This window comes from Falco biarmicus, chromosome 19, assembly GCF_023638135.1.
Source record: "Falco biarmicus isolate bFalBia1 chromosome 19, bFalBia1.pri, whole genome shotgun sequence".
In the NCBI taxonomy this organism is placed as follows: Eukaryota; Metazoa; Chordata; class Aves; order Falconiformes; family Falconidae; genus Falco; species Falco biarmicus.
The window spans coordinates 1961604-1980549 of record NC_079306.1 but is presented as its reverse complement, the minus strand read 5'-3'; the positions used below and the strand labels follow the sequence as shown (position 1 = coordinate 1980549).

At 67.9% G+C, this 18946-nt stretch overlaps 2 protein-coding genes and 1 pseudogene across 2 annotated transcripts; all 3 read left to right on the top strand.

Moving 5' to 3' along the window:
- The first annotated feature begins 1431 nt into the window (after positions 1-1431).
- On the top strand, positions 1432-3707 carry LOC130141439 (tubulin alpha-1 chain-like; annotated as a pseudogene).
- A 3038-nt stretch (positions 3708-6745) lies between these two features.
- TUBA1B (tubulin alpha 1b) lies at positions 6746-10948 on the top strand. Its single transcript, XM_056322408.1, is given in 7 exon segments — positions 6746-6794; positions 8229-8354; positions 8356-8456; positions 8581-8623; positions 8625-8705; positions 8707-8727; positions 9767-10948. Coding segments are annotated over 7 exon segments (1356 nt in total). The 5' UTR covers positions 6746-6791; the 3' UTR covers positions 10748-10948.
- Positions 10949-11559: 611 nt separating this feature from the next.
- LMBR1L (limb development membrane protein 1 like) lies at positions 11560-17419 on the top strand. Its single transcript, XM_056322489.1, has 17 exons — positions 11560-11735; positions 13227-13311; positions 13606-13642; positions 13778-13917; positions 14010-14113; positions 14189-14315; positions 14425-14493; positions 14733-14797; positions 14948-15023; positions 15145-15228; positions 15443-15519; positions 15867-15944; positions 16048-16121; positions 16221-16311; positions 16578-16644; positions 16745-16906; positions 16995-17419. Exons 1-17 carry the CDS (start codon positions 11664-11666, stop codon positions 17177-17179), a joined length of 1593 nt encoding a protein of 530 aa, XP_056178464.1. The 5' UTR covers positions 11560-11663; the 3' UTR covers positions 17180-17419.
- Positions 17420-18946: the final 1527 nt, after the last annotated feature.

The window sequence follows — 18946 nt, the reverse complement described above, 5'->3', positions numbered from 1 at the left end:
TTCCCACCCATCCCCCCGGGCCCGCCGTTGTTCCCGGTCCCCATTCCCACCCCACCCCCTCCAGGGTCCCGGTCCCGCCGTTGTTCTCGGTCACGGTCCCCTATCCCCGCCCCTCCCCCCCATCTCCCGGGGCCCGCCGTTGTTCCCGTTCACCGTCGTCCTCCCTCCCCCCCCCCCCCCACCCGGGTTCCGCTCCCGCCGTTGCTCCCGGTCACCGTCGTCCGTCCCGCGCCCCCCCCATCTCCCTCCGGGTCCCAGTCCCCCTCCCCCCCGGGTCCCGGTCCCGCCGTTGTTCCCGGTCCCTAAACCCCCGCCCCCGGGTCCCGGTCCCCATCCCCCCGAGAACAGAGCCCTCGGCCCCGGGGCTGAGCCCGCACCGGGGCGCGGCTCCCGTTACCCCGGGCAGGATGTGACCTCCGGGACTGAGCCCTAAGCCCCCTCCGGGCGCGATGCCCGTTAAACCGGTCAGGATGGGTCCCCGGGGCTGAGCCCCGAGCCCGCACCAGGCGTGGCTCCCGTTAAACCGGTCAGGATGAGTCCCCCGGTGCTGAGCCCTGTGTCTGTACTGGGCGTGGCACCGGCTCGACAAAGGATCGGGCCCCCCATTCCCAGTATTGAGCTGTGGTCCACGAACTGGGCGTGGGCCTCATTAAACTGGGCAGGATAGACCTCCTGGTGCTGAGCCCTTGGTCTGCACTGGGCGGTGGCCCTGGTTTAAAGGGGTTAGAATGGGTCCCCCCTGGTGCTGAGCACCCCATCCCACGCTGCAGAAAAGGCAGGGCAGGATGGGGCCCCCCCAGTACCCAAACTGGGTGTGGCCCTGGTTCAATGGGGTCCCGAGGTGGGCAGGCTGAGACCCTGGTGCTCAGCTCCACCCACAGTGAGTGTTGCTGGGTCTCAATAGGGCAGGATGGGGCCCTGGGGGCTCCCTGCCTTACCTTGGGTGTGGGCCCTGATCCCCCAGGACAGAATGGGATCCCTGGAGCTGAGCCCCCATCCCACAATGGGCAGGGTCCCAGCTCCTCAGGGAGGCAGGATGGGACCCCTTGTGCTGAGCCCCCATCCCACAATGGGCAGGGTCCCAGCTCCCTTAGCGGGGTGGGATGGGACCCCCAGTGCTGAGCTCCCCATCCCACAGTGGGCAGGATGGGACCCCTGGAGTTGAGCATCCCCAGAGCGGGGCCCCCCTGCAGCCCTCGGTGCCTGCCAGCACCCAGCCAAGAGGGGCGCGTCCGGGCCAGGATTTGGCCCCATCCAGCCCTGGGGGGGCCGTGCCCCAGCCGGGGTACCAGCCCGTCCTGGGGGCAGCGACCCCGGGGGGCGCTGGGGTGGGGGGGCCGCAGCGGGGAGCTCGGGGGTGCCAAGACCACCCTGTGCCGTGTCCCCCCCCAGCGCGAGTGCATCTCCAATCCATGTGGGCCAAGCGGGCGTTGCAGATCGGCAAACGCCTGCTGGGAGCTGTACTGCCTGGAGCACGGCATCCAGCCCGACGGGCAGATGCCCAGCGACAAGACCATCGGCGGGGGGGGACGACTCCTTCAACACCTTCTTCAGCGAGACGGGGGCCGGCAAGCACGTGCCCCGCGCCGTCTTCGTGGACCTGGAGCCCACGGTGATCGGTGAGCAGCGGCAGGGATGCGGGGGGGGCCTGCCCCGCTGTGAGCGGGGGTGCTGCTGCTGGGGTGGGGGGCGGCTGTCCCAGTGTGAGCGGGGTGCTGACACCGGGAAGGGGGGCCTGTCCCCGCAGATGAGTGTGCGCACCGGGACGTACCGGCAGCTCTTCCACCCCGAGCAGCTGATCACGGGCAAGGAGGATGCGGCCAACAACTACGCCCCGTGGGCACTATACCATCGGGGAAGGAGATCATCGACCTGGTCCTCGACCGCATCCGCAAGCTGGTGGGTGCAGGGGGGGGTGGGGGGGTGCAGGTGGTGAGCTGAGGACAAAGACTCAGTTTCTCCCTCCCCTCCGGACTAGCTGGGCTGGCTAGATTTAATATATTAATTAATGTTAATCCTGCTCTGCAGTGGCTGCCATTGGCCGGCAGCGGGATTCGGCGCAGCTGGGGCGCTGGAGCTGCTCCACAGCGCCGCAGCCCCCGGGCGCCAATGGTGCTGAGCTCTGCAATTCCCTCTTTGTTCCCGCTTGGCTCCGGCCACGGCTGAGTCCAGCTGCGTGTGCGGCTGGGATGGGCCCTCCTGGGGACCGCGCAGGCCGGTGGCAGCCCCCACCGGCCCTTCCCGGAGCCCTGCGGCTGTGCCAAGCCTGGGCTTTGCTCTGCTGCCTAAAGCCATCCCAGTTCTGCTGGTGGCACCCAGCCACCCCGTGGGGTTCTTCTGGCATGGGGACCCACCGCTCCCATGACTCTGTGCCCATGATGGGGCCAGGGCCGTTCTGTCACCTGTGCCAGGGATGTCTCCGCTGCTGGGAGTCCCCAAAGCTTGTGAGTCTCCGGGGAGGAAGGAGCAAGTTCTCCCGCTGGCGGGGACTGAACGTGCCCCCCCTTGTCTCCCCTCCCAGGCTGACCAGTGCACGGGGCTGCAGGGCTTCCTGGTCTTCCACAGCTTTGGGGGTGGCACCGGGCTCGGCTTCACCTCCCTGCTCATGGAACGCCTCCTCCGTCGACTACGGCAAGAAGTCCAAGCTGGAGTTCTCCATCTACCCGGCCCCACAAGTCTCCACGGCCGTGGTGGAGCCCTACAACTCCATCCTCACCACCCACACCACCCTGGAGCACTCCGACTGCGCCTTCATGGTGGACAACGAGGCCATCTACGACATCTGCCGCCGGCAACCTGGACATCGAGAGGCCCACCTACACCAACCTCAACCGCTTGATAGGCCAGATCGTGTCGTCCATCACGGGCCTCGCTGCGCTTCGACGGGGGCCCTGAACGTCGACCTGACGGAATTCCAGACCAACCTGGTGCCCTACCCCCGCATCCACTTCCCGCTGGCCCACCTACGCCCCCGTCATCTCGGCCGAGAAGGGCTTACCACGAGCAGCTCTCGGTGGCCGAGATCACCAACGCCTGCTTCGAGCCCGCCAACCAGATGGTGAAGTGCGACCCGCGGCACGGCAAGTACATGGCGTGCTGCCTGCTGTACCGCGGGGACGTGGTGCCCAAGGATGTCAACGCCGCCATCGCCACCATCAAGACCAAGCGCACCATCCAGTTTGTGTGGACTGGTGCCCTACTGGCTTCGAAGGTGGGCATCAACTACCAGCCGCCCACGGTGGTCCCCGGGGGGGACCTGGCCAAGGTGCAGCGCGCCGTCTGCATGCTGAGCAACACGACGGCCATCGCCGAGGCGTGGGCGCGCCTGGACCACAAGTTTGACCTGATGTACGCCAAGCGGTGCGTTCGTGCACTGGTACGTGGGGGGAGGGCATGGAGGGGATGGGGGGGAGTTCTCGGAGGGCCCGGGAGGACATGGCTGCCCTGGAGAAGGATTACGAGGGAGGTGGGGGTGGATTCGGTGGAGGGGGAGGGAGAAGAGGGAAGGGGAGGAGTACTAAACTCTCACAAGGGTGCTGCTCGTACAGGGGAACATAACCTAGTTGAAGACCCCCACCCCGGGGGTCTGTAGCGAGTGTGTGCACCGCGGTCTGTCCTGTTCAGTGGTCTGTGCTTCAGTGGAAAAGTCTGTTACGGACCCACCCGTCCTCTCCTGTGGGTCCGAATAAAAAGCATTCCCTGTCTTACCCCGGCTCTGGTTGTCTTCACTCCATCCTGCGACGTTCCTCCCTGGGCTCCCACGCTGGCTGTTGTCGTCGTTTCCCCCCCCCCCCCCCCCCCCCCAGTCTGTGGTGTCCTGGGGATCCCCACCTGCACCCAGGGTCTTCACCCTGGTCCCCCAGCCCTGTGCCTGGGCTCGTGCTGATCCCAGCCCACAGCAGTGTGGTCCTCCCTCTCCGTCCTGGGCTGGGCAGTGTCACTGTGTCCCCCTCTGTGCCCCTGCACTGTGCCCTGGCTCCCTACGTGGGGGGTGGGGGCGTTGGGTTTTCTGAGAACCAGGAGCCAAGTGAGCACCCTGGGGGCTTTAACTCCCCCTGGGGAGCTCTGAGACACCCCCCCCCCCCTCTGTTTGGCAGAAGCTGGGGGTGGGCTCTGCTGCCTGTTGTGGTAGGGGAGGGGCTGCATCGCCCCGGGGGGGGGGTCCTGCTGTGCTGGGGGAGGGGCTGCATTGCCCATGGGGGGGGCGGGGGGCAGTGGCTGTGCTGCCTGCTGTACCAGGGAAGGGGCTGCATTGCCCTTGGGTGGGGAGGGGGGTCCTGCTGTGCTGGGGAGGGGCTGCATTGCCCATGGTGGGGGGGTCCTGCTGTACCAGGGGAGGGGCTGCATTGCCCATGGGTGGGGAGGGGTCCTGCTGTGCTGGGGAGGGGCTGCATTGCCCATGGGGTGGTGGTGGCTCTGCTGCCTGCTGTGCTCAGGGGAGGGGGCTGCATTGCCCATGGGGGGGGGGTCCTGCTGTGCTGGGGGGAGGGGCTGCATTGCCCTTGGGTGGGGAGGGGGTCCTGCTGTGCTGGGGAGGGGCTGCATTGCCCATGGTGGGGGTCCTGCTGTACCAGGGGAGGGGCATGCATTGCCCTTGGGTGGGGGGGCGGTGGCTCTGCTGCCTGCTGTGCCAGGGGAGGGGGCTGCATTGGCCCATGGGGGGGGGGGGTCCTGCTGTGCTGGGGGAGGGGCTGCATTGCCTATGGGGGGAGGGGGGGTCCTACTGCGCAGCACAGGGGGCTGAGAGTGGCTCCTTCATCCCGCTGCGTGTCCAGGGCTCGGTGGGGTGTGTGCCCCCCCCCCAGCCCCCATCCCTGTTGTCTCCTGGAGCCCCTCTGTCCCCATCCCCCCCCCCTCCCCCCGCTTGCAGGGAAGAGCAGCCCTGGCTGGTCAAGCTGGGCGCAGTCAGTGGGGGAGGGGGAAGTGGTAGCAGCGCCCCCCCCCCCCCTCCCCCAGCTCCGCCTGGGGGGAGCCAGACCCGCTGTCCCCCCCCCTCGCTACTCCCCTGTGACTCCAGGCAGGGATAAATAACGAAGGGGAAGTTGAACAGGGTGAGTGAAACTCGAGCGGGTGCTGCAGCGATGCGGTGGGGGAGGGGGGACACACCGCACCCTGCGACCCCCCACCCCCACCCCGCCTGCCACAACACCAGCAACACCAGCTCCCAGTATGGCGATGAGCAGCACTGGGAGCGGCTTTTCCCTGCCAAAGGCTGGTGGCCACCTTGGCATCGCTGAGGAGCTCAGGTTGGCCCCCGAGAGCTTATGCCGCCCCCCCCCCCCCCCCCCAGCAAGAATTGGAGGGGGGGGGTGTCCTCGGTGGTAGCGGGCAAGGAAAACGAGGTGGCCGGTGGCCACCACGCAGCGGCCATGCGGCGGCCAGGCGAGGCAAATGGCGGGGAGCCACGTCACCCGCTGCAATGCAGCTGCGGCGGGCTGCGCCTGCCACCCTAGGGTGGGCCAGGCTGGGGGGGGTGGGGGGGTGGCCTGGGGGGGGGGTCGGGGGACACATAGGACTGGGGGGGGGGGGGCGCTGGCAGTACCCGCTGCCGAAGGGGCCGCTGGGTTGTCGGCAAAGGTCTGGGCGCAACAGGAAGGCGGATTATTGGGAGCAAATAGCTTTGAGGATTAAAGGGGGGGGGGGGGGTGTTTGTGCTGGGCCCCCCCCTAAAGCCCCAGTGCTGGGGTCCCCATGGCCTCACAGCCCGGCAGGGAGCTACGCCGAGACCCCAACTCATCCTGTATTTTATAGACATGGGGGGTGGTCCCCATAGTGGGTGAGGGGGTTGCACCCAGCCGGGGGGGGGGGGTCACATAGGGAGACAGGGTCACTGTGCTGCAGATACAGCTGAGACAAAGCCCACTGCGGTGAGGGGGGGGTCTGCCCCCCCTACCCCCAGTGGTGATCCAGTGGGGGTCCCAGTGCTTGGTGCCCCCCACCCTGGCAGGATTTTGGGGCTGAGAGGGGCCACCTGAAGATGAGCTGGGGGGGGGGGCAGCCTGGGGGGCAGACGGGCCGGGAGGATGCTGGGGGGGGTCCCCAGGCTGCAGATGGGCTGGGGGGGGGGGGGCTGGGGTGCAGATGGGCCGGAGGATGCTGGGGGGGGTCCCCAGGCTGCAGATGGGCTGGGGGGGGGGGACACTGGGGTGCAGATGGGCAGGGGCGGGGGGCGGGGGGTGGTCGGTGCAGATGGGGCGGGGGGGGGGGGGTGTCCGGGAGGCCGGAGAAGCCGATTAACAGCCTCGGGATGCCGGGGGGAGGGGGGGGGGGGCGGGGAGGGGCGCGGCAGCACGTGCCGTTCCCCCCCCATGTCGCAGTTTTCTTCTGCAGCGGAACCGCACCGGGCGGGGGGGGGGCGGGAGTGGCCGTGCCCCCCCCCCCCCTCCGCGGCAAACGCGGCGGGGGGGGGGGGCACATTGAGGAGCGCCCGGGGTGGGGTGGGGGGGTATCAGACCCCCGCTGCTCCCACCCTCCCATGCAAGGGGGGAGCCCTTCGTACCCCCCCGCAATACGGGCGCTGCCCCCCGCGCCGGGGGGGGGGCCCCCAAAGCCCCGCAGAGCCCGCCCGATAGGCAGCGGGGGGGGGGGGGGAAGAGGCGTGGCGCGCCACGCGTCGCAGCCAATCAGCGGGTGATAGAGCATGGACGGGCGGGGCGCGTCAGCCAATAGAGAGGGTGCGTGGGCGCTGGCCCGCCCCCCCGGGCCGGTATATAGGGGGGTGCCCGGGGCGGCTGCAGGCTGGTACTTGCGTCGATTCCTAGCTTGTCGGGACGAGTAACCGAGCTGCAACCATGGTAAGGGGGGGGGGGGGCGGCGGCGCATTGTAAAATTGGGGAGGGGGCGCTGCAAAATTAGGGGGGCATCGCAAAATAGGGGGGCGCTGGGAGCGGGGGGGGGGAGGAAGAGCTGGGGGGCTGTGGAGGACCTGGGGCGGGGGGGGGGGGGGAGATAGGCTGCGGGGGGGGGGGGGAGGGAGCGGAATGGGGGGGGTAATAGGGTAGAGCGGGGATTGGGGGTGGAGTGCAGATGGGGCTGGGGGGGGAGCGGGGGGGGGCGCAGAGCAGAGGCTGGGGGGAGTGGGGGGGTAAAGAGGCAGCTGCGGGGGTAGCCCTTGCTAAATAGAACACCTGGGGGGGGGCAATACACAGCCCCGCTTGGGGGGCAGCACGTGGTCCCGGGTGTCCCCCCACCCTCCGGCGGGGGGCGGGGCTCTGGCCCGCTTTTGGCGCCCAGCCCCGACCGTTAACCTTCCCGCGCGCGGGAAAGCGAGGAGCGGGAGCACAGCCCCACCTCCCCTCCAGGGGGCATAGCCCAACCCCCACCCTGCAGTACCAGCCCCCCACAGATCAAGCCCCCAACCCCCCTTCACACACACCCCCCAGCGCCCCGCTTCGCTCCTGCCCCCCACCCGAGACCGGCTCCGTGGGGCTAATCCTGCTCCGTCGATGCTGCGGACCCCCCAACTCCCCCCCCGTAGCGCCCCACTTTGCTCCTGCCACCCGCCCGAGACCTGCTCCTGGGATGCTGCGGATCTTCCCCGCTCCCCTTCCCCCCCCCTCCCCCCCCCCGCCATAGCGCCCCGCTTTGCTCCTGCCGCCCACCCGAGACCTGCTCCGTGGGGTTAATCCTGCTCCCTGGCTGCTGCAGACCCCCCCCCCTCCGTCCCCCCCATCCCCCCCCGGGGCGGGAGGAATGTGCGGGAGCAGGTGCTGCGGTGCAGGGTGCGGCTGGGAATGTGCTGCATCCGGGGGGGTGACACACACAAGGGACCCCCCCGCCCCTCCCATCCCCCAGCCCAAACGGGGGGTGGTGGGGGGTGGTGGTGGTGACGCCATCAGCCCCCCCCACCCTCCCCCGGTGATTTTTGGGTCGGGTGGTGCAGTCACGTTCCCTGCTGCTGTGCCTGGTGCTTCCTCCTCTTCCTTCTCCTGCAGCACAGGCTGGCCCTGCCCCTGTTGTGGGGCGGCAAAATGTCCTCCCAGCGCCATTTGGAAGCAGATGGAGGGCAGCTGTGGGGTGACGTGTGTCGTCGTCGTCCCCCCCCCCCCCCCAAGCTCCGCTCTGTCCCCAAATGCCCCCCCACCCCCCTGCTCCTAGGGCAAGCTTAGCTCCTGTGCTGCCCCACCACCACTCAGCCAAGCCACAGCACAACCCATGGTAGGGTGGGGGGCTCCAAGGAGCCTTAGCCCACCCACCCACCCTGTGTGTCATCCCCCCCCCCCCTGCAGCGCGAGTGCATCTCCATCCATGTGGGCCAAGCGGGCGTGCAGATCGGCAACGCCTGCTGGGAGCTGTACTGCCTGGAGCACGGCATCCAGCCCGACGGGCAGATGCCCAGCGACAAGACCATCGGCGGGGGGGGACGACTCCTTCAACACCTTCTTCAGCGAGACGGGGGCCGGCAAGCACGTGCCCCGCGCCGTCTTCGTGGACCTGGAGCCCACGGTGATCGGTGAGCAGCGGCAGGGATGCGGGGGGGCTGCCCCGCTGTGAGCGGGGTGCTGCTGCTGGGGTGGGGGCGGCTGTCCCAGTGTGAGCGGGGTGCTGACACCGGGAAGGGGGGCTGTCCCCGCAGATGAGGTGCGCCACCGGGACGTACCGGCAGCTCTTCCACCCCGAGCAGCCTGATCACGGGCAAGGAGGATGCGGCCAACAACTACGCCCGTGGGCACTACACCATCGGGAAGGAGATCATCGACCTGGTCCCTCGACCGCATCCGCAAGCTGGTGAGCATCCCTGGGGGGCTGGCCGGTGGCACCTCTCCCCCGGGACTGGGGACAAAGGGGAGCCCCGTGTTCCTGGGGGGGGTGCTCAGCAGGTCCTTCTCAGCCCATCAGCACTTTGTGGGGCTGCCCTGGGGTGGGGGTGACAGGTCTGGGCTGTCCCCAGTGCCCACACAGGACCGCAGCCCTGTCCCAGCCCCGCCGTGGGTTGGGAAGCCCCTGGCCTGGGGCAGGCAGGGGGTGACACAGCCCCAGTCTGGCTGCTGGCGCAGCACTGGTTTGACTGGTGCAGCTGCCCCAGCTCTTGGCATCCGCAAGCTGGTGGGTGCAAAGTCTGGGTGATACCTGTGCCCCCCAAAATCCTTGGGGAACCCTCTGATGGGACATGGGTGATAACAAGGAGCCAGGCTGTGCCCCCCATGGCCTGGGTGCAGTTTGTGGCACCCTGCACCATGCCTGGATCCAACAAGTAGAGATCAGGATCAGCCCCTTCCCCTCTTGCCGGGCAGAATCCCCTTCCTCAGGACTGGAAACCCACCGCAGCTCCGAGCCCAGGATGCACACCAGGAGCACGGGGGGAGGCTGGGGCTGTTTTGCCCTTGGGAAAAACTTTATTTTATCCCTTTTTGCAGGTCATGTGAGGTCTGTCCTTGATCTGGACTCTGATCCTTCTTGACCAAGTGCTTACGAGGAGCTGTGTTAACTCCTGCTGCACCAGCTCCTGTGCAATTTCCTCTTCCCCAAACCAGGCTGACTGGGTTGTGCTGGGCACCAGTGCTGCAAGCGGCACCTCCCAGAGCAGGAACTAGCCAAGTGTCCCCCAATCCCTGTGGGGGGAAAAGCCCCTTTCCCAAACATTGGTCATGTGGTGCTTGCAGAGCTGGGGCACTTGGGCAGGTACCTGCCCCTGTCGGTGTCACCAGATGGGTGTCCCCAAAGGCCTGAGATCCTGGGGTGAATATTTGTTCTTCCTGAGCAACTCGATAGCAGCTTAAAGACAATTATTGATGGATTGGTCCTGTTGTTTCTTCCCTCTCTCCAGGCTGACCAGTGCACGGGGCTGCAGGGCTTCCTGGTCTTCCACAGCTTTGGGGGTGGCACCGGCTCCGGCTTCACCTCCCTGCTCATGGAACGCCTCTCCGTCGACTACGGCAAGAAGTCCAAGCTGGAGTTCTCCATCTACCCGGCCCCACAAGTCTCCACAGCCGTGGTGGAGCCCTACAACTCCATCCTTACCACCCACACCACCCTGGAGCACTCCGACTGCGCCTTCATGGTGGACAACGAGGCCATCTACGACATCTGCCGCCGCAACCTGGACATCGAGAGGCCCACCTACACCAACCTCAACCGCCTCATCAGCCAGATCGTGTCGTCCATCACGGCCTCGCTGCGCTTCGACGGGGCCCTGAACGTCGACCTGACGGAATTCCAGACCAACCTGGTGCCCTACCCCCGCATCCACTTCCCGCTGGCCACCTACGCCCCCGTCATCTCGGCCGAGAAGGCTTACCACGAGCAGCTCTCGGTGGCCGAGATCACCAATGCCTGCTTCGAGCCCGCCAACCAGATGGTGAAGTGCGACCCGCGGCACGGCAAGTACATGGCGTGCTGCCTGCTGTACCGCGGGGACGTGGTGCCCAAGGATGTCAACGCCGCCATCGCCACCATCAAGACCAAGCGTAGCATCCAGTTTGTGGACTGGTGCCCTACTGGCTTCAAGGTGGGCATCAACTACCAGCCGCCCACGGTGGTCCCCGGGGGGGACCTGGCCAAGGTGCAGCGCGCCGTCTGCATGCTGAGCAACACGACGGCCATCGCCGAGGCGTGGGCGCGCCTGGACCACAAGTTTGACCTGATGTACGCCAAGCGGGCGTTCGTGCACTGGTACGTGGGGGAGGGCATGGAGGAGGGGGAGTTCTCGGAGGCCCGGGAGGACATGGCTGCTCTGGAGAAGGATTACGAGGAGGTGGGGGTGGATTCGGTGGAGGGGGAGGGAGAAGAGGAAGGGGAGGAGTACTAAGCACTGGATTCCTTCTGTCGCTGTAGCATGTCCACAAAATGTCTGCTTCAAACACCGGCTTTCTTGTGCACTGGGGGGGGTTCAGCCCCTTGGGCCCGGCTGGAGGGACGCGCTGCTCTGGCTGGGCTGGTGCTCTCTGATGTGATATGTCGGTTTTCCATGTGTCTGTACCATGTCTGTGAATAAAAGGCTTTAAGAGAAGCTGCCACCGTGTCTGATACAAACCCTCTGTGTCGGTGCCGGGGCCGCCTGGCCCCATCCCATGGGAACAGACTGGCCCTATTGTCTGTGCCCAGTGACACGGCCACGATGGCAGTGCTCCTGGTGGGAGCTGGCTCTGCCCAGCACTCCCCCTGGGCACTTGGGGGGGTGGTGATGGCTGCCATCCCGGAGGGGGGGGGGGCTCTGCCGGGGCACCTGGGGTGCTGCTGCTCTGCTGGGACCCTCGAGCTGCCTGGGCTTAAGCTGTAGGCCTGGGGGGGGGGGAGGGGCGCTGCTGTGCTCGGTCGTCCTAGCCCGGGCATCTTGCCTCGCCCCCGCCGGGGATTAACCCCCCCCCGGGATTAGCTCCTGGGCCGGGGATTAATCCTGTCCCTGCTCCTAATCCTGCTTCAGCCCCCTGGGAGCGGTGGGCGGGAGCGCAGCGGCGCCATTGGCCTATCACAGCGCTCTGCGTCGCTCTCCACCAATGAGCGGCTCTTCATTCACACCCCGCAACCAATGAGCGGGGGAGGCGGCGCCCTTTCATGCCCCGCTACATCACATTGTAGCGGGTACCATCCGCCAGGGGCGGGGCTGGCGGCAGGGGGCGGGGCTACGGGCGGCCTTGGCCGTGAACCGGCGGGGCTCGGCGCTTCCCGCGGCAGTACCGGCCCGGCAGCCCCGGCCCGCGCAGCCCGGCCATGCTGGCAGCAGCATGGCCCCTCTGGAGCAGGACGTGCTGGCCGTGCGGGAACAGCTCTTCCACGAGAGGGTCCGCGAGTCTATCGTGAGTACGGGGGGTGGGGCGGTGGGAGGGTCCCGGTGTGGTGGGGAGCGATGGGCTGGGGGCCTGCACGCACCCCCCACACCCCCCCATGCAAGGGCTGGGATCTCCTGGGCTAGCTCTGTGGGTGCCGCTGTGCCCCCCACGCCCGGCCCTTATCAGTGCCAGAGCTGCGGCAGGTGGCTGTGTGCCCCACAGATAGCGGGGTCCCGGGGCTGAGCTGTGCTGACCCCTTTGCTGGGGCTGGCCCAGCCCCTGCGCTGTCTTGACTGCTCCCCCCCCCCTCAGCATTGGGGTCCCACCATGCCAGACCCCCAGGGCTGGGCCTTGTTTGCCCTAGTGAAAAGCCCCTGGGTGAGCAGGATGGTGCTGGGTGCTGGAGTGTCAGAGCCAGGACAGACCCGTGTCAGGCTCCTGTCCCCGCTTCTCTGGTCCCACTCTGCCGGCCAGGGCACCCACTGCCACAGGCTCAGGGATAGGGACAACCCTACCTGTGCATCCCGGTCCTGGCATCTCCCATGGGCTCTTCGGGATGCTGCGTGCAGGGTGGCCAAGTGGGCTGTGACCAGCAGTGCCGGGGCCACCTTGCCACAACCCAGTTTGGTGCTAGAGCCCAGCACCTCTGCCCTGGAGGTCCCCAGCCCACCACCATGACCCATCCCGGCGAGCTTCTGGCTCAGCACAGCCAGTGCGGAGCTCCCTCAGCCTGACTTCCCTGAGTGTGGGAGGTGTTGGGGGGTCCCCTGGCCAGGCTGGGGGGGGTACAGCCTGTGGCAGGAGGGGACCTGTGGCCTGAGACCCTCTGCTGGGCAGAGGCAGGAATGGAAGGACCTGCTGGGCACTGCCCCTCTGGGGGTCCGGAGCTCCCTGCCACCCCACCCAGCAGATCCTGGGGACCCCCAGCCAGCTGAGCCCCCCCAGGCTGGGCAGCGGGGAGGTGACGCGACTGCTCCGCTCCGCCTGTGCCAAGGTGGCGGGTTTGGGCGACCTTTCCCCATCCTGCCGCGTACCCGGTGGGATGAAAGGTCACCGTGTTCCTCGAACGTCGCCTGCTCCGGCTGGACCGCGGCGTGCTGGCGGGGGTGGGAGGGACACTGTGGGTGGCCTTGACGCCCAGCTCAAGGCTGTTCCCGTGGCTCTGCTGGGTGCTGCTGCCAGCAAGGCGAGGGCTGAAGGCCGAGCAGTGTGGGAGTATCCCATGGGATCAGAGCTTCCAGCTCTGCCAGCATTGGCTGACCCGGAGCTGCTGGGTGGGCACCCCTCTGCGGTGTCAGCCCCCCTGGTCCTGTGGCAGCACATAGGCACCCATGGGTGAGCCCTGGGTGCAACCCCTGTGTACAGGCAGGGCCGAGCACACCTACGGAGCGTAACCAGGACCAGGAGTGGAAAAACAAATGGGGTGGAACTGGCAGGCTGCAGGGCTGGGGGCATTGCCCAGGGTAGGAGCGCTGCCCTCTGAGCCTGCTTGTGCTGCCCGTGCTCCTCTGCCTGCAGATCTGCACCCTGCTCTTCGCCAGCCTCTACATCCTCTGCCACTTCATCATAACCCACTTCAAGAAGCACACGGACTTTGCGGCAGGTAGGAGGAGGGTGAGAGCTGCCGGAGCTGGGTGGCCGTTGGCAGCCACATCCAGCCTCCCTGGGGCTTGTTCCTCCATCGCTTTCGGCTCCCACCGCAGCCTGGGTTGCTGGGGCATCGGTCGCTGCAGGGCATCTCCCCAGCTGCTGCGAGAGGGGAGCAGAGCCCAGACCCCCTAAGAGTGGTTCTGCAGCATTTGGAGCGAGGGGAGGTTTGGGAGTGGGCAGGGGGCGATGCTCTGGGCAGCTCTGCCTCCCCCAGCCCCGTTGGTTTGGGTTTTTCCCCCCCCCCCAGCACACGATGATGAGGATGCTGCTGTCAACAGGATTGCGTAAGTTCCTGCCCATCCTGCTCCCTGCCTGCGGTGTCCCCCCAGCCCACAGGGACCCGTGACCCTGGTGGCCACAGGCAGGGTGGGGGTCCCGTGGGGGCCCAGACCCGGACCTGACACCCATCCCCCCTGCAGACTGGGGCTGTGCACCTTCACCCTGGCCGTGGCACTGGGTGCTGTCCTCCTGCTGCCCTTCTCCATCATCAGCAACGAGGTGCTGCTCTCCTTTCCCCAGAACTACTACATCCAGTGGCTGAACGGGTCCCTCGTCCACGGTGGGTGCAGGGGGTGACCCTGGGGTGCCCTGAGGGCTGTGGGTCAGCGTTGCCCCCCCAGAAGCTCACCCCATGCCATCCCGCCTCTCCAGGCCTCTGGAATTTGATCTTCCTCTTCTCCAATCTGTCCCTGGTCTTCCTCATGCCCTTCGCTTACTTCTTCACTGAGTCGGAGGGCTTTGCGGGGTCCAAGAAGGTAGGTGGCCCTGGGGGTGTCACACCCTGTCCCTACCCCCCTGTCCCTGGCACCCCACTAACCCTGCTCCTACAGGGCATCATGGCCAGGGTGTACGAGACATCGGTGGTGCTGCTGCTGCTGACGCTGCTGGTGCTGGGCATGGTGTGGGTGGCCTCCGCCATCGTTGGTAACGACGCGGCCAGCCGCCAGTCACTCTACGGTGGGTGCTGCTGGGGTGCACTGGGGCTCTCCTGGCACTGGCAGGGCAGGATTAGACCCTGGGGCTGAAAGGGAGCAGTGCTGCTGGTCTGACCATGCTGTCTCCACAGACCTCTGGGAATACTACCTGCCCTACCTCTACTCCTGCATCTCGCTCTTTGGTGTGCTGCTTCTGCTGCGTAAGTCGTGGGACATTCCCCCAGGGTGTCCCAGCCCCGTGGCCCATCCTGCGCTGGGGTGCGCGTCCCCCGGGGTGCTCAGCTGGGAGCAGGGGGCTGCTCCCTGCAAATGGTGCTGGGGTCTGGAGGGGTGGCGGTGCAGGGTTGAGACCCCCAGCCCCTATCCAGGACCCTTCTGGGGGCACAGGGAGGGGTAGGATGTTGGGGTACCACCTGCTCAGCCTCTCCTTCCCCTGCAGTGTGCACCCCCTTCGGCCTCTCCACCATGTTCACCGTTACCGGGAAGCTACTGGTGAAACCTCGGGTAAGGTGTCCCCCACCGGTCCCACTGCCCCAGCCTGGATGGTTGCTGTCCCCGAGGCCACCTGGTCTCCCATCCCTGGGCACAAGGTGTCTTTTGCGTGTCCGTCCCCCCCCCACCATTTACGCTCACGGGCTCCTCCCCCATCCCCAGCTCCTGGAGGACCTGGATGAGCAGTTGAGCTGCGCGAGGCTCGAGGAAGCCGCCGTATCCCGCAGAATCTCCTCCGGTGGGTGCCCGGCACGGCCACTAGCCAGGAGTGGGGGGGCTCGGGGTGGACTGGGGGCCCCTCTGCCCCCCCGTTGGAGCCCTCAGCCTCCGTGAGCCCCTCGGCATCTCCTCCCTGGCAGGCAGAGCTTCCTGCTGGCTGAACTTGAACGTGGAGCTGCTGCGGGAGCAATTCTTTGCCATCCGGAGCAAGAGGAGGAAGCTGGGTGAGGAGCCTTGGGGGGGGGGGGAGCAAGCCCAGCAGGACGCCTGGGTTCTCTCCAGCTTGGCACTGGGACCACTGGTTCCGTAGGAGGGTGGGTGTGAAAAGGGGGTGGGGGCTGTAACCCCCTGTCCTGCCACCACAAGGGCTGCCTCCATCCCCTGCTCTGGGGTGGGGGCTCGTGCCCCCCTCTCACCCAGGCATGGCTTTCCCCGCAGAGCTGCGGCACCGAGCATCACCCTGGCAGAGGAACCTGGGCTACCCCCTGGCCATGCTGGGCCTCCTGGCGCTGACAGTGAGTGTCCCTGGGCTCCTGGGGGGGCTGGGGTGCATCCCTGAGCTGCCGGGGGGGCTGGGGCTCATCCCTGGACTCCTGGGGGTCTGGGGCTCGTCCCTGGGCTCCGGGGGGGGGGGGGGACTGGGGTGGATCCCTGGGCTCCCTGGGGAGGGCTGGGGCTCGTCCCTGAGCTCCCGGGGGGGGGGGGGGGGCTGGAGTGCATCCCTGTGCTCCCGGGGGGGCTGGGGTGCATCCCTGAGCTCCCGGGGGGGGGGCTGGGGCTCGTCCCTGGACTCCTGGGGGGGCTGGGGCTCGTCCCTGTGCCGTCCCCCCTGCCGCCCTCACCGCCTCCCTGCTCCTCCCAGGGCATCTCCGTGCTCATCGTCTGCTTCCACGTCCTGGAGCTGCTGCTGGACGATGCCGCGATGCCACGGGGCATCCAGGTACCCGGGTGGGGGGACAGGACAACGAGGGGTCGCGTCCCACGCTGGCCTGGGGACCACTCCCCCCTCAACGTGCCCCCCCCTCCTCCTCCTCTCCCGGCAGGACGCCTGTCTGGGCCAGGTCTCCTTCTCCATCTTCGGTTCCTTCGGAGCTGCCCTGCAGGTTGTCCTCATCTTGTATCCTTCAGGCGGGCACTCGTGTCCCCAACGTTGTCCCCAGGGCCACCCCCCACCCCCAGCCCCCCTCCCTGTTCTCCTCCTTAACACGCCTCGCAGCTACCTGATGGTCTCCTCCGTCGTGGGCTTCTACAGCTCCCCCCTCTTCACCCGGCTGCTCCCCGAGCGGCAGGACACCCCCCTCACCAAGGTGGGAGCGCTGGGCTGGGGGGCTCCTGGGACCCCTCAGGGTGTGGGACCCCCGGTCCCCACATGGTTGTGTGTGTCCCTGTGCACTGTGTGGGGTCCCCGTGCGAGGGGACCACGCGTCCCCCCCACCTCTGGCACAACCTCAGGCACTGGCAGGACCCTGGTGGGTTTCTGGCACTGGGGAGCCCCTTCCCCAGCCTGAAGGGGGCGGGGGGCAGGCCCTGCAGTAGTGCCGACCCCCCCAAACTCTCCCTCCTGCCCGCCCAGATCATCGGGAACTGCGTCTCCTTGCTGGTGCTCAGCTCAGCCCTCCCAGTCTTCTCCAGGACGCTGGGTGAGTCCCGGAGGGGGGGAACTAGGGTGACCCCAGGACTGGGGTGACCCCAGGATTGGGGTGCTCTGACCAGACACCCCCCCCACCCCCCCCATCACAGGGATCACCCGTTTTGACCTCCTGGGGGATTTTGGCCGCTACAACTGGTTGGGGAACTTCTACATCGTCTTCCTCTACAACATGGGCTTCGCGGGGCTCACCACCCTGTGCCTGGTGAAGAGGGTCTCCTGGGGGGTCCAGGCCGAGCTCATCCGCGCCTTCGGTGAGGAGGGGGACGTGGGGACACGGGGACAGGCACGGGGGTGCCGGCTGTCCCCCCCCTCAGGCTCTCACACTCTCCCTCTGCCCAGGTCTGCACAAGCTGCCGCTGCCCGTGACGCGCTGCCCCCCCCCTCGGCAAGCCCCGCTAGGGCTGGGGGGCAGCGACGTGGCCCCCCCTCGCCGTGGTGGCCCCCAAGGTGGCCACCAGCCACAGAGCCAGCCCGGGTGGCCACTGGGTGCTTCAGGGACATTGGAGCCCCTCAGGGAGAGCTGAGACCCCGTGGGGGGTCCTGTCCCCCCCCCCCAGTGCTATCTCAGCCTGTTGCGCTACTGAGCCTTGGCCTTGAGCCGCGTCCCCATCACAGCCCCCACCCTGGGGTGTAGGGTCCCCCGGGGGCTGTGCTGGCTGCAGCCCCCCCCCCATTTACATACCTCATACAAGAGCATCTGGGTCTCCCCTTCCCAGCCCCCCCCCCCCATTTACATACCTCATACAAGAGCATCTGGGTCCCCCTTCCCAGCCCCCCCTCCCCATTTACATACCTCAGTCTCCCATTCCCACCCCCACCCCCCATTTACATACCTCATGCAAGAGCATCTGGGTCCCCCCATTCCCACCCCCCCACCCCCCTCACCCCCGATGCTGCTTCCTGAGCTGCACTTGGGTTTTATTGTCCCCCCCCACCCCGGGAACTGTCACAACACTACAGTGGGGGCTCCATGCCCCCCGCAGTCACTCCACACCCCATCCCTGTGTCAGCCCTGGGGCTCTTGGGGGGCACTGGTTGTCCCACAGCCTTTGGGGTCCCCAAGGGAGGAGCAGGGATGGAGGGTTGGGGGGCCCCTGGAGATGAGCACCCCCCCCTTCTTACCGGCAGCTTGGTGTGACAGGTCCATTGGGTCTCTGTTACCACAGAACTTGTTTAGAGCAATAAACAATCTCTTTTTTATATAAAAATACCTGAATCTGGGGGGGTTATTCCCCCTGAAGGCAGGCCTGAGGTGTGGGGGGGGTCGCAATCCTGCCCCCCTCCCTCCTCCATCCCCAGGGGCCATAATTAACCCTTCTTCCTGGCTGGGACTAATGAGCTTCTTCCAGGAAGGGCTGAGGGACCCCAGGAGTGTTGGGGGGCAGTGAGGGGCACGGGGGGGGGGGGCTTCAGCCCCTGGGGAAGGGGGGAACCTGTGGCCAGGGCGGAAACTGCCCCGGGAACCGGCCCCCCACCCATCCTGCCCCGGCTGGGGCTGAGCCAGGCTGCCCCCCCCCTATGGCGGGGTGGGGGCCCGGGCCCCCCCCTCGCCCCCCCCCCGGCCGGGGCCGAGCAGGAAGCGCAGGAAGCCTGGTTTATATTGCAGGAAATGAGGCCATCGGTGCCCGCGATTTCCCCGCGACCTGCTCCCCTCCCCAGTCACCCCGGGCTGGCACCGGGGCTGGGGGAGGGGGCGTGGGGGGGGGCGACACCCCTCCACACACCCCCCCGATCCGCTCCCAACCCTACGCCGCCCCTCTGCTGTCTCCTGCCCTCGCTGGGGCACTCAGCACCCTTGGGTGCTTCGTCGGGAGTTGTGGGGGTGCTGGGGGAGGGCCCAGTGTCAGCCCCGGGGGGGGCCCGGTCCTGGTGGCGCCCCTGTCCCCGGGGGACCCCTGTCCGAGCACCGGGGGGGTGCCTCGGTCCTGGTGGCACCTGGGGGACCCCGGTCCCAGCCCCGGGGGGGTGCCCCGGTCCTGGTGGCGCCCCTGGCCCCAGCCCCGGCCCCGGGGGGGGTGCCCCTGTCCTGATGGCACCCTGTCCCCGGGGGTCTCCGGTCCCAGCCCCAGGGAGGTGCCCCGGTCCTGGTGGCACCCCTGTCCCCGCTCCCAGTCCTGGACGGCCCCCCATTCCTGGTGGCGCCCCTATTCCCGGTGGTCCCCGGTCCCCGGGGTGCCGCTGTCCCGGACGCGGGGGGGCCGTTCGGGGCAGGGCAGCGCGGCGTGGCCCCGGCGGGGGCGGCCTCGGGGGATGTGGCCGCCGCTGCCGCCGCTCTCGGGGGCCGGGTCCGA

Bases quoted from the DNA above. Each gene is read 5' to 3' on its own strand.
- LMBR1L (XM_056322489.1), top strand. From the start codon at position 11,664: ATGGCCCCTCTGGAGCAGGACGTGCTGGCCGTGCGGGAACAGCTCTTC. The intron at 13,918-14,009 runs GTGGGTGCAGGG...CCGCCTCTCCAG, and splicing joins GAACGGGTCCCTCGTCCACG to GCCTCTGGAATTTGATCTTC. The intron at 15,024-15,144 runs GTGGGTGCCCGG...CCTCCCTGGCAG, and splicing joins ATCCCGCAGAATCTCCTCCG to GCAGAGCTTCCTGCTGGCTG.